Below are 26,638 nucleotides of genomic sequence, written 5' to 3'. Positions count from 1 at the left end.
CCACGTGGGTGTGTCCCCAGGAGACAGATATGTACCTGGCCTCTTTTATGTGCCGGGGGACATCAAAATAAAGACAGAGCCCCTGCCCTCAAGGAACACACAGCCTCTTGGGGGAGACAGACCTGCGAATAATAAAACGAGATGATACATGTAAAATGCTTGGCATGAAGCACAGATGCTTCTCTTTATGACTGTCCTTGCAGGCTGTGGTTTGGGCTCTAAGAGTGGGAGAGGCAAAGGGAAGTTGTGTGTGTGTGTGGGGGGGGGGCGCTTAGCATGTCACACCATTGGCGGCTTGATTCCCAGAACCCACTGCTGTTATCTCCGTTGTTCAGATGGAGGTGCGTACATGTAGGCAGGGAAAATAGTTTGTCCCCAACCCCCTGGCTCACCAGTGACAGCCAGAATTTGCACCCTGTGCTATTAAACCCTATGCTGTATGGCCTCCCTTTGAGCTCCGAGTTACTTGCCCAGGCCTGTGTTAGATGATGGTCGGGTAAGAACTGAACTTGACCCACGGTTCCTGCTCCCAAGGAGCTCTCAGCACCAAGGGCAATTAGAGAGGCTGGCGCAGGGCATCCAAAGAGGTCTCAAGCGCCACGTTCAACTCCTGAGCTTCCAAGATTCTAGGGAAAGCAGAGCAAGGGTGGGTCTCAGGGCAGGATCCTCCTCTGAGGTTAGGTTTTCCAGGAGTGGTTGCTCCATCTTTCCTGCTCTCTGAGTCCCTTCCATGGTCCCCAGGCTGCCCACTGATGTCCCCCATTCTCTTGTGCCTTCCAGGAATTCACCGTCCCCCAGCTCCGTGGCCAGCAGTGACTCAGGAAGTACAGACGAGATCCAGGACGAGTTTGAGCGGGAGGCGGATGTGGAGCCCATGGTCAGCTGATGACTGAGGCCCCCCCAGCCCGTGCCTGGTGGTCTTGGTGATGGGCCCTCTGCCACCCTCTCCCCACGGGGCCGGGAAGGCTCCTCGGAGTGGGGTCCAGTCCTCACCACGCAGACTTCCTTTGCCCTCCCTTCTCTGGAGGCCCCGAGGGACCGCTGCTTCCTTCCTCCCTCCCTCCCTTCCGCCCACCAGTGCCCCTCTCCATCCACCCACCCAAGGAATGGTGCTGTCAATTTCTATTGTTCTCCACGTTACAAATGCAGACTTCTGTCCGGACGATGCGGTGTTAACTGTGCCTTTTCCCTTAAGCTGAGCCACTTTGAGCTCCAAAGAATTATTCCTAGCAGGTGTTTTTATACAAAACTCTAAGGTGAGGGCGGGGGCCCCTGGCGTGTTCAATGCCATTTTCTACCCTCCCACCTGCTCCTCCGATTGGCCATAAACTCTGCCCTCCCTCCTCTGCTGCAGTTGGGCTTGGGATGGTCAACCTCCCCCCAGGAAGGAGCTTTTTGCCTTTTTGACCTTTCCAGGCCTGGGTGGGGACTTCCCAAGGGTTCGTTACTTTACCAAAAGAGAGAAAAGAAGGAGGGGGGGGAGACAAATTTTTATTTTGTGTTTTTGGATCGAGTGGCAAAAGCAGAGGGACAAGGCACTGTGGGGGAAGGTGGAACCTCACTGTGTTTAAACTACTATGCAAAAAACAAAACAAAAAAAGCAGCTTGCCTTATACTGTTGTGGAAGGTAGGCCCTCTCCCAGGTCCCTGCTTCCCCTGGAGCTGGGAGGGAGGCCGAAGCTAGAGTGATGTCTCTCGAAAACTCTTAGGGTGAGCACTGACTTGGGAGGGCTTTGGGTTGAGGTTGGTAGTGAGGCCTGGGTCCTGCGAGGCCCCCAGCCACCCGGCCGCTTGCTTTCCTGGAACTTCTGTGGGTTGTGGGGGGAGGTGTCTTTTATTGTCCTGATGATGACTTTTTTTTTTTTTTCTCAGCCAACAATAAGAGGTTATAGATCTGTCATTTCTCTGTGAGAAAGTCTGAAGGGGGCCAGGCCTGGCGTCCACCCACCTCCATCACGGAGCTGGGTCAGTACCGCCTGCCATCTTGGTTCTCCCCCACTGGGCCCCAGTCGCCCACTGTTTGGCCCTTGGAAGGCACTGGAAGAGGAAAGGGAGAGAGGTAGCAGGGCTGCTGGCAGAGAGGAGGTGGGGGAGTCGGAGCTCTGCTCATGGACATATGCTCACCTCTTTCCATAATTCTTTGATTGACCAGCCGGTTGGGGAGTTAATCTGAGCCAGTGTCTCCCCAGACTTGAGTGGGCCTGAGTCAAAGGCACTGTGTGGAGGCTGCCCCCAAATCTCAACTTGGAGCCAGCAGAACAGACTTTGCTTTTTGTTTTTAATTTCTGTTTTGAACCCACTCCTGTGGGTGTGATTTTTGGTTTTCTTGGCTCAGGCGCTCCCCCTGGAGGTGAAAGGAGCAAAATGTGCCCAAGGAACAGAACCCCTGGCTCTTCGCAGCTTGTGTCTGCAGGCAGAGGAGGGGCTCCGGCCTTGAGTAGATGAGGCCCCGTCTTTCCTCCCCAGGGTACCAGTGACCTGTAAGGGCGTCCTCTCTCTTCTGTTTTCCCCACCTGTTTTTCAGTCTTAAAACTAATGTACATTATGTTCGTAATATATGCATATATATATATATATAAATATGGAGAGAGAGGAGAGTGTTAGTGATTGTGTGTCATTTTTATTTATCAGAACTTGGTGGCCTTTATTGTGAATTTTTCCTTTTTTTTTTTGTTGTTGTTGTTGTTGTTGTTGTTGTTGTTGTTGTTGGGGGAAACCTTCTACTGGTTCTCTGTGAAAGTCTGGCTGAAAGCCTTCCGTTCCTAGCATCTCTTATTAACCAAACAGTCCCTTGTTAGGTACGTGAAGGGACGATGGTTTTTTTGGAGGAGATTCTGCCCCTTCCCCTCCTCCTCATTAACCCTTGTTCTAAAGGTTACAGGGTTCAAACATACCTGGTTATTATTGTCATGATTGTTATTGTTGGTTTTTTTTTTTTTTTTAATTTGTATTTTAACCAAAGGTTACCAGAGCCAGTTGGGCTTGGACCTCAGCTGCTGAAAAGATTTTCCGTTTCCAGGAGGGCGGGAAACTAACCGCCCCCTGGCCCTCCTCTGACCAGGATGAGGGAGGCATCCAATGCCAGGGGCAGGCAGGCAGAGTGGAAGCTGGCCCTGGGTTGTTTCTCAAGGTGGTGGGAGGGTGACCTGTCTTTAGAGTTAAGACAATAAGGCAACAATATAAGTATTTGGGGGTAAGGAAGGTTACCATGGTGACTGGTGTCCAGTAGTATTATTTTTGCTTTTCCCCTTGGATACATAGGATGTTTGTCTTTGGGGGCTTAGGGTACTCCGAATTTGCCTAGGGTGTATGGAAACGGCGGGAGCCAGAGACAGATGCTGGCCAGAAAGATCCATCCTGATGGTTTTCAATAGCTGTTCTCCTGGGGGAGCAAGGACGTGGGGCAGGCAGAGGGGTGGACAGCAAGAGTGTTGGTGACCTGCCTCCTGGGTACGGTCCTGGGTCTTAACATGTCTGCCTCCCTCTCCATCCAAGTTCTTTTTTGAGTTAGTTGCCAGTGGGCCCTGCTTGTTCCCTCGCCATGAGCCCACAGCTTGCCAAGAAAGACCCCAACGCTCGCTGGGGCAGCACCAGGTCCAGTTGGGACAAACTGGTCCGTCCTTTGTAAAGCTGTAAATACTTTATTTCGGTTTTCTATTTCTCAGCCCAGTGTCATATTGACATTGGTATTTTAGAATTGTTCTCAGATGGGCTCTCCTGTGCTGCCCTCTCTCACTCTCCTATTTTGGGGGGTTTTATAAAAAAGAGAGGATTGGGGAGGGGCAGGGAGTGTAGCTTCTTTTTGGCTCCCTGGCTGTGGAACACACACACACACACACACACACACACACTACTCTGAGACTCTTAACAGGGAAAAACATGATTTGCAAGTAAACACATTGTGTTTTCTTGTGGTGACACGTCCAGAGGTCTCCGACAGGCCCAGCTGTCTTGGACTTGGCTCTGTTGGTGTAGCTCAGATGAAACCACTTTGGCTTGGGATGGGGGAGGGGGTGTGGGGCAGGGGGTAATATAAAGTGTAACTTAAGCTAAATGTAATCTATTTATAAAGCAAGAGACTCTCATCTATTTTTATGAAAGGAAAGGTTTTTTTTAAATCTAGGGTAGGCAGTTGTGGTAGCCCAGCGTTTTTCTGTGGACAAGGTGCATGTTGCTGCTGGATTTAATATCATCAGTTCCCCTCACCCTGTTTCCCCATCCTCACTGCCTCCTCACCCACACCCAGGAGCGGCTTCAGCAGAGCGGAGTGCCCCCCTCACCCCGTTTCCCTGTCCCTTGATCCCCCAGCTCCTTGGTCCTTGGAGGCCTAGGGGATGGGCACTTGTGGGAGTGGGTGGGCAATGGGGCATTCAGAATGGAGACGGGTGGTGGGAGGGGAAAGGGGTGCTGGGTAGGGGACACGCTCTGCTTCAGCCCTGGCCTGCCCAGACCCATTTCCCAGTCAGCTGCGTTTGGGAGAGGGTTGAGAAGCAGCAGAGTGTGGGTGGCGGTGGCTGTTGGTTCAGGGAGCGCACGGCTTCCTTGGGGCCTGGGCTCCTGTGGGTCCCGGGTGGTCAGGCAGCTGGAGCAGGAGTGGAAATGCCATGAGATGCCCATGGCCCAGCCCTGGCTGTGCTTCCCCCAGGCCAACGCCTGGGATATCATCCTTGATAATGCTCCTCCAGAGCCCTGGATGAGGAACTAAGGTGTTGGGGGCTTCCTTATACCCTGTCCCACCTTGGGACACTGAGCTGTGGTTCTAGAAGGGCCTTCAACTAGAGTGGTTAGTCTGGAGGCGGCCAGGGAGGGGTAAAGGCAGAGTCTCTCTGGAAGGGAATTTTCCACACGTGGAAGATTTCGGGCTCAGGGTGAGCTGTGTGTTAGTTTTGGGCAAACCCCTCACTGTTCCCCCCACCAGGCTGTCAAAGAAATGAAGCAAAGGCACGCTCACCCAGACCCCTTCGTGAACATTTTAGCATCTACCTGATTTTTAGTCCCATCTGGGGAGACTTTCTATCCCCATGTCCCATCCCACCCCACTGTGGCTGTTTGTCTGCCAGCTGGGTCTAGCGTCGAGGGGAAGGGGGGTGTTTATACTCATTGAAAGACTACTGATCCTACCGGAAACCAACCTGTTTACTGTACTGTTGTAAATATCATGCCCTTTATATCCTGTATATTGGCTTCTTTTAAATAAAGTGAAATGTCTTGGAATTGATCGTGCTTTTTTTTTTTAAATTTTTATTAAGGATGGGAATTCCCTTTGTGGCTCAGTGGTTAATGAACCCAACTAGGATCCATGAAGATGCGGGTTCGGATTCTGCATTGCTATGGCTATGGCATAGGCCAGCAGCTGTAGCTCTGACTGGACCTCTAGCCTGGGACCTTGCATGTGCCGCAGGTGCGGCCCTAAAAAGCAAAATAAATAAATAAGGGTTAAAGTGGCGATGAGGGAGGGACAAGACAGAGGGCCACATAAAAACTGTAAAACAGTAATTAGCCAATTAGTGATCAAATGCAGAAATGTCATATCACCTGTTATAGTTGCACCTCACAACGAAATCTTTGGAAGTAGTTAAAGCAGGAATTATCTTGCGCATCTTACCGAGGAGGACGAGTGAGCCACAGAGATCACAGACTGAATAACTGGCACAGGCTGGTTTGGAATTGAGGTCCTATTAATCACATTGACCCCATTTCTTAAACCTCCTCACAGTGTCCTTGAAAGGCCACCTCCCAGGCCCTGGATTTGACACCATCCAATGTTCTAGTTTCTTCTTGCTAATGCCTGAATTCAGGGAGACATTGGCCTGTGTGATCTGGGCTCCATGACTAGGGTTTTCTTTAAGGGTGAAGAAAAATGGCCACCACCAATCCCGATTTACTTTTACCATTGCTAAGACTTGCACTTGTTGTATAGTTGGTTCTATGAATCTGCAAGTTTCGCATCCTCAGATAGGGAGGGCTGACTGTACTGTGCCCTTTTCTGTAAGTGACTCCAGCAAAGCTGGATTTCCTGGAACCAGTCTCCCACAGACACTGAGGGACGATTGTTCTTTCTTTTTCCCCTTCCCCACTCTAAGTTCCCCAAAGTGCCTGAAAGAGTGTGACTTTCTGAAGAAAGAGGAGTAGCATGAAATAATGAGGGCATCCTAAGGTGGATATTATTACCCCCATTTTATAGACATGGAAACAGGCTCAGTAAGGTTATGTCTTTTGCCAATGACAGGGATAAACTACCATGAGCTTTGGAACTCTAATGACTCCTCAGCGGGTTCTGGGTACACTCTGCTGGAAAACATTTAAACAGATACATTAGAAGAATGCATTAGAAAAACCATAACAGCACTTTAGGAATAGAATGCGCCCTTAAGATTCTGTCCTCAGGAAGACTTCAGAATCCCAGTATTAAATAACGTTCATCACGGAAGTTCCCGTTGTGGCTCAGCGGTAAGGAGCCCGACCAGTATCCATGAGGATGCAGACTGGATCCCTGGCCTCGCTCAGTGGGTTAAGGATCCAGCGTTGCTGTGAGCAGTGCTGCAGGTCGTAGGTGCAGCTCCGATCCCACGTTGCTGTGGCTGTGGGGTAGTAGGCCGGCAGCTGCAGCTCTGATTAGACCCCTAGCCAGGGAACTTCCACATGCCGCGAGTGTAGCCATAAAAAAGACCTAAGTGAATAAATAAATAACGTTCATCAGGCAAACAACTTCTCCAAGAGAAAAATTGAAATTGTGCTCTAGGTTGCAAAAATAAAGGCTTTGAAGGACAGCCTGAGCATAGGATGGCTCGGGTTTTATCTTCTTTTGATCGTAATCTGCAACGAAGCAGGCCGATTTATCTAAGCTTTAGGCCACAGGAAGCTTTTTGGGTGGCCCCGCTACAGGCCCGGAGATGGAGAGAGAGGGCGGCTGGGTGCCAGCCAGGAAGCCAGAACTAGGGACAGCAGGCTCATTCCAGGGGCTGCAGCCTCTGAGTAGAGGCAGGGGGCTGGCTGCAGAGTGGCCTTGCAGGGTCAAGAGTCTATCGTCCACAAATCAAGGGCAGCTAGAGTGGTGGGGCCGGGACTCAAGCAGCACCTGACCCACAGACCCGCGGTCCTTCCGCTCCGCCTCACACGTGCTCCACTCCCGCTTTTTCATTGGCTGTTTCAGCCCCTCTATCCCGGCCTAAGAAGACTGCAACATGACCACACCTCTGATTGGTCCAGGAGCTCCCATGTGTCACTCTGATTGGTCGGTGGAGCTCACTCCCTCTGGCCCTCGGCCCTTTTGGAGGCCGGCTGGGTCAAACCATAAAGAGGGGAGGGGGAAATATGAACATTTCAAGGATTCTCTTTTCAGTTATTTTGTTCTTTGTCATATAATACTCTTTATAATGCCATGAAAAGAGAATTATTTTGTTAGTAGAAGGTAAATATAGAGATATTTCTGTAGAGCTCTACTTTGAGGACGGCCGGAGTGATAGGTTCTCCCCTATGTTCGAGGTGGTGCGCTCCGGGCGGGGCCGCGCCTTCTCTCAGCTCCGGGGGCGAACGGTCCAGCGAGCAGCCGCGCCTTGAGCTCGAGATGCTGCTGTCGCTGCCCGCGCTCCGCCGTGCCCTGTTGGCTCGCCCCTGGAGGGCGGCCGGGTGAGTGAGCACCGGGCCTGGGGAAAACCCTAGCGGCACCTAATGGCCGAGGGTCCCGGGGTGGGGGTGGGGGGGGGGGTCGCTGGGCGCCTCCCGGTGCGGGACTCCCTCCTTGCCAGACCCTTGCCGGTTTTCCCAGGGGCTCTCCTCCGGCGGGTGACACTTCCTCAGGTGCCGTCCGACCGCTGCCTAGGCCTTCCTCCCACTGCGATCTCCCCGTCTCCCAAAGGCGGTCGCCTTCCTTCATCGAGGGGCATCCCCTTCCTGAGTCTTGCAGCGTGTTGGTGTAGCTCGGTGCTCTTGTGGCTCCCTCGCTTAGAGTTTAGCCTCCAGTCACTCTTCTTTCTCCTGGTATTGGGTCTTCGAAATTTGCACACGGCCGGAGTTTTGTGGCTTCCTCTGAGGGCACCTCTATTTTTAGCACACCCCGCTTCTTAGCTCCGCACCCTCTGTCTTACATTCAGGACCCATCCTCGGGCTTCTTTGGGTCCTTTCTCCGTCTACGAGCATTTCTATTTCTCGCTTTTCTTTTTCTCCTTTTTTTCAAGTCAAGTGTTGGGGAGAAAGAAAAGGAGACCTTTTGGATTTTTTTCCTGATAGGTGGAACAATAATACTTACGGGGTGTGTATAGAATGCCAAACCTGTGCTAGGTCCTTGGGGCATGTGCCTTACTGTGATGGTGAATAAATGCGTTAGTACATGTAAAGTGCAGTGAACAGTACCTGGCACCTAGGCAGTGCCCAGTTACTATTAACCACGATCATTATTATCACTCATGTTTAACCTTCTCCTGGGTAGCTGTTATTCCAAATTACAGATGAAGAAACCCGGGTGTAGTTTCAGAGTGGAGCTGCCCTACAAATCCAGGTTTGCAAATCCCCACGCTGTGGAGTTGGGTTCCTGGACCCTTGCCCACTCAGTGATACCTGTTCTCAGAGCCCCTTTCTGCCCTTGGTCTTGAGGAGGGTATGGGTAGAGCACAGATCCTGCCCCAGAGAGGCCCATAGACTGGTGAGGCTGCATGCACCCTTTTGGACCCGAGTTTCTGCTGGTCTCTGTTTCAGAGCTGGACAGCTCCTGCCCCCAGTTTGCGTTTTGTTTGCCCGACCCCTAGGACTGTGGCCAGCCCTGTCTCTCCTGCTGGCTCAGCCATGCCTGTTCGGAGTTAATCAGTGTCCCAAGGGATAGTGCTGGGGTGCCCTGGGCATGGATGAGTTTCAGCAGGGCAGCGTATTCTCTGGGAGTGGGGAGAGGTGGAAGACAGGGTAGAGAAGGGGACATGGAAGAGAAGGGCCCTTCCAAACCAAGACCAGGGGCCACGCTCACCAACGTGATCCCATTTGTTGGCCTCTCCCTGGACTCTGAGACTACCCATCTCAGACCCTAGATGAAAGCTGCCTAGATTCACGTGTTTACTGATTACCCACGTGTGCAAGTGCTGTGCTAGACATTGCAGGGAGGGGTACCCAGGGGATTTGCTTGTGGATGGGGGCCCTCTAAGAGTTTTCAGTTTAATGGGGAAGAGAGCCTTAGGCAAAACAAACAAACAAACAAACAAAACACTCAAAAAATCCTCTAATATCTGGTAGAAAGAAATCCATATTCTGGAAAAAACAAAAAAACACCCCAAAACTCTGGAGTTTCTGTCATGGCTCAGTGGAAATGAATCTGACCAGCATCCATGAAGATGCAGGTTCAATTCCTGGCCTCGCTCAGTGGGTTAAGGATCTGGAGTTGCTGGGGCTGTGGTGCAGGACAGCAGCTACAGCTCCAATTTGACTCCTAGCCTGGGGACCTCCATATGCTGTGGATGTGGCCCTAAAAAGACAAAAAACAAAAACAAAAAACCAAAACCACCTCATAACAGCAATTGTTACCAAGCAATCAAGTACTATAGGCTTGGCACTGGGCTGATAAGCACTGTATTCTTACCATTTTATAGATGGGAAAATTACCTGCCAGTTAAGACAAATATAAAGCTGCCTCCAGACTCACTCTTCATTACAAAACCTCCCGAGTGGAAAAAAGCATTTTGCAATCAGAGCATTTTGCAACCAGATCTGCCGGCTCAGGTTACCTCTTTGCATATAGCACTTGGCCTGATGCCCCAGTTTCCCAGCCTCGGACTGTAGGCAGTATGAACATTTGAGTCCGAAAGTCCTTTGTTGTAGGGACTGCCTGTGTGTTGTGGGAGATTTAGCAGCATCCTGGGCTCTACTCACTAGAGGTCATAGCATCCCCTAGTCGTGACAAAAGAATATTGTCTGCAGACATGGCCAAATGTCACCTGGGGTCAAGGTGGCAAAAATCTCTCCTGGTTGAGAGCCACGTTTTGGAATTTAGTCACTTGTCCATTTACAGATATTTACAACACACCTGTGTCTGTATTTATGGAGAAGCAATTTTAGGACATTTTTAGTGATCATCTCTACAGAGATTATGTTACATAAAACTTGAGTGCTGAGAAAAAACCATCTCTTAAGGAACTGGCATGGGTGACATCATGGAGTGTTTCCCTTTTTGCTTGGAGTGCCAGGAAGCACAACTGATTTTTAAACATACTCTTGATTGTGCATCTTCTTTTTATTTAATAAGTATGTGTCCATGGTAAACAGAGATAAGGCAAAAAGGGGATTATAAAACTCCCCTGGGCTCCCCCCACCCCCAGGTACGCCACTGCCGTTGCTTTGATTTCTAGCCTTTTAACGTTTCTGGACTAGATATGCTTTAGAAGAACAACCTTAAAAATGAGCTCATCTGTAAATCCTTTTTGTAGCTTTCCTTTTCCTGCAGACTTATCTACCTCACCATATGCCCCCGGGGCCTAGAACTGTGCCTGGCATCTGCTAAGCCCTCTGCAAACATTTGGTGAATGAATGAACGATCATGTGACTCCTTCCTGGTCAACAGAGATTTATCAAAACGGCTCTTGAGGATAGTCATGACAAACACCTGGCCTTTACCGATGGCCCCGGGGATGGCAATGCTATCACTTACCCTTCACGTGGATTATTTGACGTAGCTCCCCTGCAGCCTGTGATGTGGCTGTTATCATCCCCACTTCACAGATTAAACAACTGAGGAAGTTAAGGAAAACTCGTCCAAGGCTGTAAGCTGGTAAACACCAGACCTCCCAACCGACTGCCTTCCATCTCCTTTGGCCCTGACCTTCCGTTTTCTCGATTTCATTACCTTTGTTAGATACTTATTTACATTGGACATTATCTAGGACATTCCAGGGGAGAGACACTGCCCGGGGCACTGCTTGGAGGAGTGAGAGAGCAGAGTTTGTCCAGGAAACAGTGGGAGGTACCAGCCCCCCCCCCCGCCCCCCGCCCCCGCAGCACCAACAGTGCCCATCCGAGGGGCAGGCAGGCTAGGACAAGCATTGCATGGTTCTGAAATTGGGAAAATTAGTTGCCAGCTGGGCTGAGAGAAGTCCCAAGTGAGCAGGATTCCTGCAGGGGGATTCTAGCCTGCGGTTCCCCTGACATGGGTGGGGTGGGGGTCGAGCTGGAGTTACCCCTGGACCCCAGCACCCAGCAGGATCTAATACAAGAGCAAGTAAGGGACAAAAATTAACATTTATTTTAAGCTTACTATGTGCCTGGGTTAGTCCTTTTATTTATTAAATTTATATATAAAGGGAGTTCCATGTGGCACAGTGAAAATGAACCCAAGTAGTATTCATGAGGACGCAGGTTCGATTCCTGGCTTTGCTCAGTGGGTTAAGGATCCGGTGTTGCCGTGAGCTGTGCTGTAGGTTGCAGATGTAGCTCGGATCCCAGGTTGCTGTGGCTGTGGTGTAGGCCGGTGGCCACAGCTCTGATTTGACCCCTAGCCTGGGAACTTCCTTCTGTCATGGGGGCAGCCCTAAAAAGCAAAACAAAAAAAATTTGTGTGTCAATATAAATACGGATCTTGGCTCTCACCTGGACTGTCCTCCCCTGGAATCCACGATCACCTAGCACTTTGAGGCCTTGCCAGGTCTGCTCTCCTTTGGCCCTTCAGTGTCCTGTCTGTAAAATGGGGACAGTCCTATTAACAGCAGCCCAAGGATTAGAGATGATGTGACAAGTGGCTTGCCGGGGGCCTGGGAGCCAGTGTGCGCTCTTTGAGTTGTTGAGTGAAAGAATAAGTAGAACAGGAGTTCCTGTCGTGGCTCAGTGGTTAACGAATCTGACTAGGAACGATGAGGTTGTGGGTTCGATCCCTGGCCTTGCTCGGTGGGTTAAGGATCTAGCGTTGCCGTGAGCTGTGGTGTAGGTCGCAGAGGTGGCTCAGATCCCGAGTTGCTGTGGCTCTGGTGTAGGCCGGCAGCTACAGCTCCAATTCGACCCCTAGCCTGGGAACCTCCATATGCGGCAGGAGCGGCTCAAGAAAATGGCAAAAAGACAAAAAACAAAAACAAAAACATATCATGATCATAATACTGGCTTCTAAAGTTGCAGAAATCCTCATTCAGGCAGCAGCAGCACCGGGACACACACCTGGGGGTACCTGTTTCTGGTGCCCAGCACCTGGCATGGCACATAGTAGGTGCTGAACAGTTGCTGTTGGGATGGTCCACAGGGCAGCCTGGTTCCACCTCAGCCACTGTGTGGCCCTGGGCAGGTTACTCAACCTCTCTGTGCTGTCTCTTGTTCCCATGTGGAAAAGAATGACAGTAGTCGCCACCTTGCAAAAATGCCTTGGAGATTAAATGAATTTGTACATGAAACCTTTTTTTTTTTTTGTCCTTTTGCTATTTCTTTGGGCCGCTCAGGCGGCATATGGAGGTTCCCAGGCTAGGGGTCGAATCGGAGCTGTAGCCGCTGGCCTACGCCAGAGCCACAGCAACGCAGGATCCGAGCCACGTCTGCAACCTACACCACAGCTCACGGCAACGCTAGATCCTTAACCCACTGAGCAAGGGCAGGGACCGAACCCGCAACCTCATGGTTCTTAGTCAGATTTGCTAACCACTGCGCCACGACGGGAACTCCTGTACACGAAACCATTTTGAAGAGTGTCTGGTATCTCAAAAACTAAATAGAGGTTGCTTCAAGCATCTTTTTTCTTTCTTTTTCGTCTTCCCTATGGCATATGGAGTTGCTGGGCCGGGGATCTGATCCAAGTCGCAGTTGCAACCCACACCACAGCTGTGACAACACGATTCTTAACCCACTGTGCCAGGCCAGGGATTAAACCTGCACCCCAGCCCTGCAGGGATGCCACCTGTCCTGTTGTGCCCCTGCAGGCGCTCCACTTCAAGCATCTCAGTGAATGAAATCAGGCAATGAAAGCCCTGGGCTGAGCTGGCAGGGCTGGTGGATGGCCTCGTGACCTTGGCCAAGCCCCTGCTCCCCCTTAGGGGGCCTCTTGGCACAGGTGGGAAGTGAGGAGGTGCTGGCTGGAGGGTGAGGAGGAAGGACCCACCCTGTCAGTGACTGTGGGTCACGCAGATGCTCCACCTGCTTCTGCCAAAATTTATCCCCTGAGTGAGGATCCTTGGGTTCAGACTCTGCTCTGTTACTCCACGAGCTGTGACCACTGGCCTTTCACCTCTGAATCTCAGTTTCCTCCCCTGTAAAATGGACCTAATAATCGTTCAGAGGTTAATACGAGTGTAAGGTGGATTCAGTGAGATAATCACTTAGCACCCTGCTGCCAGGCGTGCTGTAAACTTCAGAAAAGTTCCTTGATGTTCTCTGGAGCAGCTCCTCCTGGGCTTCGTGCCCCTCCCTTCTGGTCCTGCCCCGGGCTCTGTACTTTCTCCCTGCTCACCTCCACTGCTGGCCCCTTATCTCAGTGATAAGGAGGATTGGTCTTATCAGGTCCCAGATAACAGCCTGAAAAGCCCAGAAGCTGAATGAAGCAAGGACAGTTTCCCTTCTGCTCCTCTCCTTGGCCTTGGCTGCCCCTGACCCTGGCCACTGGGGGCGTGGGAGTCCAGTCCTGGGGACCTGGTGTCTGCTTGTGTGTTAATTGTTCTAAAGGCGTGGCTCTGATGCTGACGGTGGTCCAGCCAGTGTGTGAGCAGAATGGACACAGGCTGGCTGAGGGGGGCTTAGGGCCCGGTGGGAGCACAGTCAAGAGTCATGAGGGATGTCCCCCATGAGATGATCCGATAGGGGTCCTACCAGGGCAGTGCCAGGTTGGTATCCCCGAAGAGGGGTCAGCAGAAAAGGGTGGCCGATGAGGTGGGAGGGGGTGGGGGTGATGGGCAGAGTCTGGAGGCCTCCGTAAGGATTCTGATTCTTTATCTTAGAAGAAATGAGAAGCTGCTGTGTAGTTTTGAGCCGAGTGCTTACCCTGTGTCTCTGTGTGTGATGATCATGTTTTCACATTAAAGCTGTACCTCCTGGATGGGGTTTGGAGAGGAGCACAGGGTCAGTGGTGCTGGAATGGCTGTTGGAGTCGTCTAGGCAAAAGCTGAGGGTGCCTGGGGCCAGGATGGAGGCTGAGGGGCCACCCACCTGGGAGTTCAGCACCACCCGTTTCCCTTCAGTGTCCCCCTCTGCAAATTTCAGAGCTCACATCGGCTGGCCCACAGCTCCATGCAGCCCTGACATCGCCTGTTGCAGATGTTTTGGCATTGCAGCCTTTTTAGCTCAGATCCTGGTACCTGCAGAGGGTGGGGAGGAGCAGCTGGGGTCTCAGGCTCAGGCCCCGAAGTCCCCAGGTGAGCGGACGGGGCGCTGCAGGTTGTTAGGAGAAACGGAGTCAACTTCAAACTCTGTTTTATGCCTCCTCCCTGAAGTGGGTGGGTTGGAGTCACCTCTGCATCCTGGAGCCAGGCACCTGCTGGGTGGGATGAACACACAGGTGAACCATTCGACCTCATCCAAGCTGTTGCTGCATCCTTGCCACGTGGGGTTGGTGTGTGCTGAATGAATGAGTGAGTGAGTGAATGAATGAATGAGGAATACAGTCCTGCCTTGAAGGGCCTCCCAGGTCCTCGTAGAGGCCCCTAGTCCTGTGAGCAATTCACTTTGTCTTCTGCTGAATCAGTGGGAGGGTGCTTATATTATCCCAAAGGGCCCATGAGCCAAAAAATAATTGTCAGGCAACCCTGGGTTATTATTGGCTGTAGTTGACTTCGGCTGATCTTGGAACTTGTCTCTGTTGCCCAAGTCACATTCGGACCGAAGGACAGCGGGGGCCAGGGCCTGGAGACTCTCCAGGCAGAGAGAAAGCCAGGGGGGCGGGTGATCCTGAGGTCAGAGTGGGCCTCTGCCCTGGGGAAGGGAGAGGGAGACCTCTAGGACTTTGGTTTCTGTCACTGCCTGGGAGGGTACAGGGACAGGAGGGCTGGTGGCTGTTCCCTCTTGAGCTTCTGCCCTGAGTGGGACGTGGGACACGGGGCTGAGTTTATTCCAGCAGGGTTTGTTGAGCCCCTGGGCTAACCCTTGATCCTTGGGGTGTCCAGGAACCAGTTTGCCTCTGAAATCCCGGCCTGCTGGATTAAACCTTCTGTAAGATCTTTACAGATATCTAAGGGAAGCCTAAGAGCAGGAGGGGTGAGAAACAGGCCTTCAGGGTTTGTGTGGAGGTCTCGGGTGTGAGGGTTCATCTGAGATATGTCTGCTTCCTGGGCCTGGGCTTTTTACACCTGCCGGACCTGGGGTCCAGAGAGGGTGTGGGCAGCCCAGCTCCTAGCTCCCAGCCCAGCTCTCTCCTGGCTTGAAGAGGACATGCTGGTGTCTGGTTCACTGATTTGTGGCAGCGTGCTGCTACCAAGGCCCAGAGAGAGGTGTTTGGAACTTTCCAGATGGCGGGGAGTGGGGAGGGGGAGGTAGATGCTGGGCTGTTGAGTCCAGTGACCACTGGAATTTTCTGGTCGGGCCATTCTTCCCCCCTGCAGTGGGGGGACGGGGGCCATGTGTGTTTTCATTTATTGAGCACACCTAGAGTTCTTTTCTTTTTGGCTGCCCTGCGGCATATGGAGCTCCTGGGCCAGGGATCAGATCCCTTCTGCAGTCGCCACCTAAGGCGCAAGCTGCAAGCAACTCTGGATCCTTCACCCACTGTGCCAGGCCAGGGATCGAACCTGCATCCCAGTGCCTCCAAGATGCGGCAGCGGGAACTCCAGCATCCCTATAGTTTTGCATTGTCATCTCTTCCAATCTCCAGAGTAACCCCATGGGATGTGTGTTGCGTGCTGCCCTGAGGAAACCAGCCCCTAGTCTTGAGTCTTGCTCCAAACCGCCCAGCTCTGTTAGAGGCTGAACTCGCCCAGGTTCCTTAGGGTGGGGAGGGTGGGGCCAAGGAATGCGCCTGCTTCCTTGGCTTCCTTGGGCGTGGGTGCCGCTGGGGGCGGAGGTGTGGGGAGTGGAGGGAGAAGCCCCCCCACCCAAGGCTCACTTTGTTCTGGGGGTGGGGGTGGGGGTCCTGGGCAACCGGTCCTGCCTTCCTCCCCCCCCCCCCCCCCCGCCCGCCACCCACCACCCCCTCCGCTGCACGGGCCCCTTTCTGATCTTCCTGACGCAGGCTTCTGGCTCTGGGCCTTTGCGCTTGCTCAGCGCTCTCTCTGCTGGGACCACTCTTCCCAGCAATTCTCAGACCTCCCCCAGGCCTCTGGCAGGGGTCACCTCCTCGGAGAAGCCCTCCCTGACCACCCCTGAAGCAGCCCTGCCCTTCCCCTTCTGTCCTCATTTTCTTGTCCCCTCTGTCCCCCTGGAGGTCAGCTGTGCCCAACCAGAGGCCTTGCTGTCTTGGTCACCACTGTGTCTCCAGAGATGGCACCGGTGCTCAGTAACCTTGTAGAAACAGCGAAGGCCCCACGGCCCCCGGTTTTGGGTCCTTCCCCCAGGCCTCCCAGGCCAGGTCTTCAAGCCCCAGACCCCTTTTCAGTGGGAAGAACAAAAGTGCCCAGACGCGTGTAGCCAGGCCATTTGGTTCTGTTGGACACAAGCAACCCCAGCTGCAGATGAGGCCCCTGGAGGCCAGGATGAAATGAGGCAGAACAGCCCTGCTTCGTACTTTTGCCCAAGCACAGAGGTCACCGTGCCACCCCCAAAGTACCATTCCCCTGCCCCCTTGCCAAATGAGGAATGGCTACTTTTTCACCTGTAGACTCGCCCTGCATGCCGACAGCCTTCAATACAGGGCAGACCCCCAGCTTCCTTAACCCCCAACCACCCGCCCATGACCCCAATCCTATGACAGCTTCTTTTGAACACCCTCATCCCACGAGGCCCTCAGGTCCCCCAGGGGCGCATCCCCCCTCTCGCAGTGACCGGTAACCCGACTCATCCACCCGCAGGAGTGTTTCTCCTGGGCTCTGCCTGCGGGGTGATGACCCCAGAGGGGGATAGATCTGAATTTTTCTGGACTCAAATCCAGGCTTTTCTTGGTCTTTTTGTCTTTTTAGGGCCGTACCTGCAGCATATGGAGGTTCCCAGGCTAGGGGTCGAATCAGAGCTGTAGCTGCCAGCCTGCACCACAGCCACAGCAATGCCAGATCCGAGCTGCATCTTTGACCTACGCCACAGCTCACGGCAACGCCAGATCCTTAACCCACTGAGCAAGGCCAGGGATCGAACCTGCAACCTCATGATTCCTAGTCAGATGTGTTTCCACTGCGCCACAACAGGAATGCCTTCTTTTTTTTTTTTTTTTTTTTTTTTTGAAATTCAGGCTTTTCTTGATCTTGATCTGGAACTAGTCTATTTCCTTTTAGGACCTAAATTACCTTGTTTCTATCATGGGCCCACTGGTGGGCCCTTTGGATGCCGCAATTGCATTATCAAGTCTGTGGTGCCCCATGGGCACTAGGTGGCCTTTGTCATCATTAATGTCCTTGGTAGAGATGGGGACACTGAGGCCTGGAGGAGAAGTCCCACCGCCAGGGCCCCAGCTGTGGAATGACACCTTGGGACGCCCAGACACTTTAGGGGTGGTGGCCACTAATCAGTGAGGTCTTATGGGTCAAGGTTGAATAGGGTCTCCAGGGAGTCCTTGGAGCTCTTTCCCCAGGAATCAGACTCCGAACCCCACAGCAGCCCTCCCTGTTGGCCCTTAACTGAGCTCAGGGCACTCCTCCAAGTTCACGGCCCACCTCTTGGACATTCCTGCCCACCTGGAGCTCAGCTCTCTGTGCCAAGGAAATCTCGCTTGTTCACAGTCTGATGAGACCGAACTCTGGAATGTGCTGTTTTTTCAGCTTAGAGAAGGAGGCAACCTGGGTCTGTGTGGGAGGAAGTCTGCATCATGGGGAAAATAAACCCTCACTTCGTGCAAAACACTAAGCCATGGTTTTGCACCCTTGAATTTAAACTTCAAGCATCCATGCGAGTTTCTGTGATTATTCTCACTTAGAAGTGAAATGGGCTCAGAGGAGGCAGGTCACATGACCAAGGACACACGGTGGCAAGACCTGAACTTGAACTTGGGTTTTGGACTCCGAGGCTGGTTCTCGTCCCCCTGTTCTATAGTTGCTCTGGATTTCAAGATTCCGGGCCAGTCCAGGACCCCTGTCAGAAACAGGGGCTGGGACTGGCGGTGGCTGCTGCTGACCTGTCCACCTCTGTTCCTGCCCTTGGTCCCCAGGCTATGTTGGAAGCACATTTCGTCCTTGGAGGTGGCCAATGAGCCGGTCTTGACATTCACGCAGGGCAGCCCCGAGCGAGATGCGCTGCGGAAGGTAACGGCAGCGGGGTGGGCACCCGGCGGTGGCGGGCCTGGAGCAGAAACAGCCTTCAGCAACGCCTAAGCTGCCTCTCCCCATCCCGTCCCTGCTCCCAGCCCCGAAGGGAACCTGGAATCTGGGGAGAGCTGTGCGTCTGGAGGGGGGAGGATCTGGGAGCAGCGGGGTGGCACCCTGGGCCTCTTTGGGGCCCCAGGTCAGGGGTCATAGGTCCACAGATGTTTGATGCTTAAAAACACTTTTCTGTGAATCTCCAGAATTTAAAAATTGTGAGAGTTCACCGAAATTTCAGATGCAGTTTTTGTGTTTGTTTCTTTTTAAGGCTGCACCTGTGGCACATGGAGGTTCCCAGGCTAGGGGTCAAATTGGAGCTCAGTTGCCAGCCTACACCGCAGCAATGCAGGCTCCGAGCCACATCTGTGACCTATCATTTGTTTTACCTTAGCTCATGGCAATAGCAGATGCGTAACCCACTGAGCGAGGCCAGGGATCGAACCGGCATCCTCATGGATACTAGTTGGATTTTTAACCCATTGAACCACAACCGGAACTCCTATCAGATGGTTTTTAAATATTTTCTCTAATGAGAAGACCTGGCCACACAGGCCTTACTGTCCTGCAGGCCAGGAAGTGAGGGTGCATGTGGGGGGAGCGCTGAGTCCTGCTGTCTCCCCAGGGGGCGCACCGTCTCTGCCCACAGACCCAGCCCCCTTCTCATTTCTCTTCCTGCCTTGTCACCTGCATTTGTAGACTCTGCCTCTGGTTTAGGCAGGGAGCAGAGGGCAAGGAAGCGCTGGTGTGACCTCTTGTCCTCTCCCCAGGCCTTGAAGGAGCTGAAGGGCCGGACGGAAGCCATCCCATGTGTGGTGGGGGACGAGGAGGTGTGGACCTCGGACGTGCGGTACCAGGTGTCGGTAAGTGCCGTGGGCAGGCTGGGCTTGGCCGCGCTCCTGAGTCTGGGCCTGGGTCTCGGGCAGCATTTAAACATGTAATGCCAGGTCTCCGTCTCCACAGGGGCTTGGAGTCCACTCTCAGATTTTGAATTCTGGGCACCGGTGTAAAACTTCCAAAGGCAGTCTTGGGGGCTCTCATAGAGTAAACAGACCACCTCGCGGCCACAGCAAGGGACAAAGAGGGATGGGGCCTCTGCCTGGGGTTGGACCCAGGGGTTCACTCTCAGGCCACCTGCTGGGGAAGCCCCCATCCAGACGTGAGTCCTGGGGGCTGCAGTGCTTCCCCTTGTTATGGTCGTGACAAATTTAGCCCAGAGAGGCTTAAAGCAAATACCCATCTTGGCTGCAAACAAAAGCAAAGAGTGTGTGTGTGTGTGTGTGTGTGTGTGTGTGTGTGTGTGCGCGCGCGCATATGTGCATGCATGTGTATGTTTTGATGTTATAGATATATATGGAGTTTCCAGCTTTGCAACCAGTTGCAAAATAAATGCCACTGAATGTAGGTGAGGTGGTTTACTCTATGGCATTATTATATTTTTTTGGCCGAGTCTGTTATTATATATTTTTTGGCCATGTCTGTGGCATGTGGAAGTTCCCAGGCCAGGGACTGAAACCATGCCACAGCAGCAACCCGAGCTGCTGCAACACTGGTTCCTTAACCCACTGAGCCACCAAGGAATTCCTCTCTATGGGATTATTAGCTAGAAATCTTTTAAAGTTGAAAGACCGCTTCCAAAACAATGCCTGTAGCTCTTTCCAGGAAGGTAATTGTGGATCATGATAATAAAACCCAGCCAGAGTTCCCATCGTGGCTCAATGGAAACAAATCTGACTTGTATCCATGAGGACACAGGTTCGATCCCTGGCCTCTCTTCGTGAGTTAAGGATCTGGTGTTGCCGTGAACTGTGGTGGAGGTCGCAGAGGTGGCTCAGATCTGGTGCTGCTGTGGCTGTGGTATAGGCCAGAAGCTACAGCTCCAATTAGACCCCTAGCCTGGAAACCTCCATATGCCATGGGTGTGGCCCTAAAAACAAAAAACAAAAAACAAACAAACAAAAAAAAAAACCCAAAAACAGGAGAACTCCAGGTGGTGAGAGGGGCTGGAGAAGTGGAGGCTGCTTGAGACACGGTGGTCCCCAGGCCTCTGGAAGTTGAACCCAGGGATGAGGATCAGCAGAGGTGTCGGCAGGTGCAGGGTCATTGGGACGGGGCTCAGTGAGCTGCAAGGCGGGGTGGAAGCCAGGGAGGTCGGAGGAGTCGGGCACAGTTCTTATTGCTTGTGGTTAAGAGCCTCTTCCGAGGCCTGAGAGCCCAGGCAAGCCAGGCAGGGGGTGGAGGAGGTGAGACTTTCCAAGAAAGCCCATTGCTTCTTAGCAGGCTCTCTGATTTCAGGATAGCAGAGGGATTAAGAGCTCAGCAGGAGGTGTGAGTGTGGACGGAAGTGTGTGGAGGGCCAGGTGCCCATGGGCAGCCAGGGAGCTGGGTAGGGAAGGTGGGAAAGGGCTGTGATGAGGCACCCACAGCAGGTGGGTGGCTGGGGGAAGGTGTCGTGCAGGAAATGGTAGGAACAGCTTGGAACGAAGCCCTGGGGATTCCACCCGAGGTGGAGGGGGCGCCTGTGGGGGGCGGGAGATCTACCCAAATCCAGGAGCTGCTCGCCTGCCCCATGCGGTGCACCGGGGCAGCCTTTGAAAGTGTGTGAGGCTGCTTCCTGGGGATGCTGGGCCCAGGGGTGGATATCTGACCCCAGCTGGGCCAGTCGAAAGTACCTGCCCTGGGAACTTGGAACTGACATCTTTCTGTGCCAGGCTGTGAGACGTGGGGCGGGGGGGGCATCTTCCACCTCCGAGGACCCTAGAAACCGAGGAAGTGGCTCTGTTCAAAGATTCAGGACGCCAGCTCTCAGGGGAGCAGGGGCGAAGGAGAGAGAAGCCATAGGGTTTTCAGGCCGGGGCTCTTGCATCTTCCCAAGACCCAGCTGAGTCCCACTCTAGTGACCATGAGGAGGCCTGTCTGTAACAAGCCCCCTTTCTGCCCACTTGCTGGTTGCATGTCTTTGAGGGGCTCGACCTCCCTGTGCCTGAGCTTTCTCGTACATAAAATGGGGTGACAATCATTCCACGTAGGGATGTGGTCAGGGTTCAGTGGATTAATCCGTAAGGAGCACTTTGGGCCTGCACGCAGGAAACTGACAGATGTTAGCTATGACGGTAACTACCACTGTGCCTGAACCAGGGGCCTGCAGCTAGTTTGTGCACTAAAGAACTAGTTAAAAAGAAGCAAGAGCCAGACCCATTTTAAACCACTGCACGTTGTTCACCTGCGGCAGGAGACTCTCAAACTAACCTGCCCCCGTTCTCACATGGGTGCCATGTCTGTGGGTTCGGTGACCTCACTCACTGGCCCAGCAGCCACACTGTGCTCAGCTGGTAACTGAGTCTGTCCCCAGGCAGGAAAGATCCCAAGGGTCCACACGGCCACTTCTGCTGATTCCTGATGGATTTCTCTACAAGGGGGTTAATGGTGGGCGAGGGTGGGAAGCCGGGCTCCATGCTCCGTGATGACATGGACCTAAGAGACCCACTTGCTTGGAGTTCATGGAACCAGGAACTGGCATGCGCTTTGGATGAACCAGGAAACTCAGGTCTCTCACTGGGAAGAGTGAAGGGCTGGCCCTTTCACACCTGGGCTGAGCACACTCTGGCTCCGATGGAGCCCTGAGCGTTGCCAGCAGGGTTAAGAGAGAGGAGGGCCCAGGGCCCCAGCTCGGAGGGTTCTGAGGACGGTCTGTGGCAGGGGGTCTCCCACAGATCCCCTGCTGCTGGATCAGCAACTGGAGGGCCCCCCATCCCTGGGGCATCAGAGCTCAGCCCGGGGTTTGCAGCCTCCGCAGGTCTGCACAGGTGCACACCAGGTGCCTGCCCAGAGCCGCTCCCATGGCCTTGCTCGCCAGGTCTCTAACTGCCCAGAGCTCACCCCCGCCTGCAGCCTGCCGGCCTCTGTGGTCACTGCAGCACCTGAGCTTTTTCCAGACACTGGGATTTTGAAAACCCCCTTGGTGGGCACTTCCAGTTTTCATTTCCCACATTGTCTTACTGACCTGGCCACATGTCATCCTTGGAGCCCTGGCATCTGGGGCAGCGGTGGTGTGGGGGTAGCGGTGGTATGAGGGCAGGGGCTCGTTGCCGGGACGTATTGCATACTGGGGTGTCCGCAGTCCACTGGAACTGGGTGTGCGGGATTGAAGCGCCCAGGTGCTGGTGCCTTCTCCACCCCTGAGTGTCACAGGCCGCTCCCAGGTATGGTCAAAATATACCTGAGAGGGCCCCTTTCCTCTCCAACCAGACCAGTGGTGCCCAGCAGCACTTTCTGCTCTGATGATGCAAATGTTCTAAGTCTGATGCAGCCACGCGCCCCGCGAGGTTATCGAGCGTGTGAAACGTGGCCGAGGCAGCCAGGGAACCGGGTTGAAGTTGCCGTAGCTACGTGTGACTGGTGGCTGCCTTCTGAAGCAGGAAAGCCCCAAACGATCCATTGGAAGGCTCATAGGTGACAGAAGTGTTGATCGCTATGACGTAAATGTAGGCGGGGACGAGGCCATGTGTCCCCACTTACTGCTCAGGCTGGTGTTCAGCCCTGCTGGGTTCTGTTTGTTGGTTTTGTTGGGGTTCATTCCTCTTGGATGAGTTAATCTGGGTCCCATGCAAGGGGCATGAAAAGCAGTTGCTCTGTTCCTTGGTGGCTTTGGGAAGTGGCAGCAATCCACCCTCTGGGGCCGCCCGGGCTGACAGCCCATCACTGAGCTGCGGCCTCACTCCAGACCCAGATGGGAGGCAGGAGCTGTGTTGGAGGAGTTTTCACCTGTGAGCCCCCTGGGTCCTCCCCTCCGTGCTTTCCCAGATGCGGAGACATGGAAAAGGAAAGTTAGCTTACAGAACACCCCTCAGCTAGTAGTTGGCAGAGCTGGGATTCGAACCTTTGTCTATCAGACCACAAGGTTCATGCTTTCCCTGAAAGACTGTTCCATTCATGCCTTTCTCCCAGACCTTGAACCTTTCAGAGCTCGTCCCACAGCAGGTGCTCCACCACCCTCAAGGGGAGAGAGGTCAGCAGGGGGCGGGGTGATCGAAGGCCTCCTGGGGGCTGGAGCGGGGGTGCGAGTGTGCAGAGGACTCTGTCCTGGAAAGCCAGCTCTGAGGCCAGCTCCAGCCCATCTGCCCCAGCACTGCTCTCCTGGACGGCGACTTCACCCTTCTTTCTTCTTTCAGCCCTTTAACCATGGACATAAGGTGGCCAAGTTCTGCTATGCAGACAAGGTGAGTCCCCAGAGACTTTGGGGTTCGGGTGCTGCCCCCTCTTGTCCTCTTAGTTCTGACCTGGCAGTAGATGTCAGAGATGTGTCCCTCTCTGGCCATGAAGGGCAGGGGCATCTGGAGGGTGGCTGGCACTGATGGCCTTGGGCAGGTGTCTTTGACCGGGCCAGGTGTGCCGGGGTTGACGTGAGCCTAGTGATGGCTGCCTCGAGCAGGGCTGGGACCTCCCCGCACCTGCCCCTTGTGAGGTTGACCTGATTGGGGGAGGGGAGTATGTTCTGGGAAGCCGAGTTGGGAGCTGGAGGCATCATGGGTGGAAAGCCAGGCAGAGAACTGGCATGAGGGAGGGCCAGCGAGAAGGCATGGGGTCAGGGAGCCGGCATCCTGTGTATGGAGGGCAGTTGGCAGCTGGGATGCCAGCAACAGGTGTCTGTCTTTGGCTGCAGTTCTGGCCTGGCAAGGGGTGGAGGCTCTGCACAGTGGGTTCCGGAGCCTCAGGCCCCAGGAGGAAGGGGAGACCTGATGAGTCCACAGGAGAGAGAATGGGCCAGGTCCTGGGAATGCTGACCTACCTGGCAGGTCCCCGGGGCTTCTCCAGTGGGACAGGCTCCAAGCCTGGGACATGGTATCTGCCGCTGCAGGGGTGGGGGCTGAGAGCTGAGGGAGCCAGGGGTGAAGAGTGACCTCCAGATCTCTCCTACTTCCCCTGCTCCTCTGGGACCCTTCCTACTGCAGGAGAAAGCCCCCAACCTCTCCCTCTTCATCAGGCCCTGCTCCACAGAGCCATCGAGGCTGCCTTGGCTGCCAGGAAAGAGTGGGACCTGAAGCCTGTGGCAGACCGGGCCCAGGTCTTCCTGAAGGCAGCAGATATGCTGAGTGGGCCGCGCAGGGCGGAGATCCTGGCCAAGACCATGGTGGGACAGGTGAGGTGCCCGTGGGCGGGGTAGGATGGGGGAGGCAGTCATACCCCATACCCCGTTCGGCAGGCATCAGCTGAGCGTCTTCTGGGTGCCAGGACCTCTGTGTGCTGGAGCCTAGGAGACTTTGAAGGACAAAGGCTAGGGGAGGGGATAGGCCAATATACCTTGTAGATGAGGTGGATTGTACTAAGCTTGTACGTCCTCTGGAAATGACCCCTTCTGTCCACCTCTGTCCCCATCTTGGGCCAGGCCCTGTCCTGCTCTGCCTGGCCTGGCAGTGGCCCTCCACAGTCCTCCAGGCTCCGTCGGACCCCTGCTGCCCTCAGAGTAGTCTTTGAGACACCTGCAGCAGGTCACCCCAGGCTTCCGAACCACCAAGCTCTCTCTTGCTGAGTCACAACCCAGATCCTGAGCCCAGGCCCGAGGGCCCTTCCATTCCCACCTCTGTCCAGCTTGCCAGCTGCTCTGCCCTTCCCCCACCAGGCCAGCCCTCCCACAATGTCACCAGTCTGGAGCTAGCCTGACGCCTAGACACCCTGGGCGTCCCGTCCCCTGCCTCTGCCTGGAATACTTCCTGTCTTCTCTGCCTCATGAACTCCTTAACTGTCAAGGTCCGGGCCAGATTATCACCACCTCGGTGAGGCTTCTTAGAACCTTCTCGGTGTGAAAGGATCGGTCCCACCTCTGTGCTGCCCCCAACCGGCTGTTCTTTGGCTGTTATAGCTCAGGTTGCACTGGGGCGTAATGACGTCCTGCATGTTTGTGGCCCCTTGACAAGGTTTTTGGGCACAGTGATCACATGTTAATGTCCATCATCTTGCTGGGCCTTGCCCTGCATCCTCCTGGAGTTGCTGATGCTCCTGATAAACCTTTTTTGAGTGAATGCATGTTTAGCCAGTGAGTGGCGCTGGCAACCCAGCGTGCAGGGGAAGGAGCACAGGGAGAGGGTTAATTTCGCTTTAGGGGTTTGGCTCTGCCTGGCCCTCTTCCTGCTCCCCAGCCCTCAGTGAGGGTGCCCTCTGCTGCACAGAGCTGGTATGACAGCTCCACTCCCTGCTGACTCCTGAAAGCAGCTGAGCCCATGGGGTAGGTGACTGGTTCCATAGTGTCCTGGCTGAGCCACACGTGGACAGGAAGAGATGCACATACTCCAAGACCAGATGAGGGTGCCTCTCTATTTGACTTAAGACTCAGGAGCTCGTAGGAAGGATGGTGGCCATGCAGAGCAGGAGACAGTGCTTCTTAGCTCAGCTCACACTGCTCTGTGTCCTGAGCTGGGTGAGCAGCTGACAGTGACCCTGTGTGCACAGAGGGGCCGTCCTGTTGGAGAAAGCCTGATTCTTGCTGCCCAGAGTCCTTTCCCTGTGGCTCACGTTCGCCAGGGGGAGGAACAGACAGTCCAAGGAAGTGTTTACGGTCATCAGGCCTCCTAGCTCTTGGCCCAAATGCACCTGCACCTGATGTCCCTGTGGGCACAGGGTCCAGTGTCAGAACAGGGCTGATAGGAGGCATGTCGCCACTGACCCCTGGTCCTCCCGCCTCGCAGGGGAAGACGGTGATCCAAGCGGAGATCGACGCCGCAGCCGAACTCATCGACTTCTTCCGATTCAACGCCAAGTTTGCGGTGGAGCTGGAAGGGCAGCAGCCGATCAGTGTGCCGCCCAGCACCAACAGCGTGGTGTACCGGGGGCTGGAGGTACCCGCAGGTGGCGTGGTGGGCCTGGGCTCCAGAAGCTTCAGGCTTGGCCTCACTGCCGCCTCCTTCCCCAGGGCTTCGTAGCGGCCATATCGCCCTTTAACTTCACTGCGATCGGCGGCAACCTGGCGGGGGCGCCGGCCTTGATGGTGAGCTGTGGGCAGAGGCGGGGATGGCAGGTTTGTGTTGCTGTGACTGTGGTGTAGGCCAGCCGCCGTAGCTCTGATTCACCCCCTTGCCTGGGAACTTACATATGCCGTGGGTGCGGCGCTAAAAAGAAAAAAGAAAAGCAAGAATGGAGATGGTGATGGTGATCCTTTGAGTGCCTGTCCTGCACCCGGTGACGTACGGGTCAGGGCGGCATGGCTAGTACATGATGGAACAGATAGGGATTCGGGCTTGGTCTGGGCTGATTGTCTCCAAGCCAGTGGGCTCCACTGCCCCTGTCAAGGTGAAGATGGCCGTGAGCCCCAGGCGATGGGGGAGAGGCAGCCC

At 54.1% G+C, this 26,638-nt stretch overlaps 2 protein-coding genes across 3 annotated transcripts in view; both read left to right on the top strand.

Moving 5' to 3' along the window:
• Positions 1 to 5,214, top strand: part of IFFO2 (intermediate filament family orphan 2) — a 49,945-nt gene extending 44,731 nt beyond the window's left edge. For both annotated transcript variants that reach the window (XM_021095463.2, XM_021095461.2), the window contains one exon: positions 781 to 5,214. In XM_021095463.2, coding sequence (XP_020951122.1) covers positions 781 to 886 — 106 coding nt within the window. In that variant the 3' untranslated portion in view covers positions 887 to 5,214. The remainder of the gene's footprint in view (positions 1 to 780) is intronic.
• A 2,352-nt stretch (positions 5,215 to 7,566) lies between these two features.
• The window catches only part of ALDH4A1 (aldehyde dehydrogenase 4 family member A1), a 29,563-nt gene continuing 10,491 nt past the window's right edge, over positions 7,567 to 26,638 (top strand). The window contains 7 exon segments of the mRNA NM_001252213.1: positions 7,567 to 7,629; positions 18,164 to 18,257; positions 19,082 to 19,174; positions 23,483 to 23,530; positions 24,295 to 24,450; positions 25,994 to 26,143; positions 26,218 to 26,292. Coding sequence (NP_001239142.1) covers positions 7,568 to 7,629; positions 18,164 to 18,257; positions 19,082 to 19,174; positions 23,483 to 23,530; positions 24,295 to 24,450; positions 25,994 to 26,143; positions 26,218 to 26,292 — 678 coding nt within the window. The 5' untranslated portion in view covers position 7,567.

The sequence above is a fragment of the Sus scrofa genome, chromosome 6 (assembly GCF_054392235.1).
Source record: "Sus scrofa isolate SSC_HxYL_T2T_F1_AM1 chromosome 6, Sscrofa_HxYL_maternal_Yorkshire_Landrace_v2.0, whole genome shotgun sequence".
In the NCBI taxonomy this organism is placed as follows: Eukaryota; Metazoa; Chordata; class Mammalia; order Artiodactyla; family Suidae; genus Sus; species Sus scrofa.
Note: the sequence above shows the minus strand (reverse complement) of the source record. Positions and strands in the feature narration are given on the sequence as shown.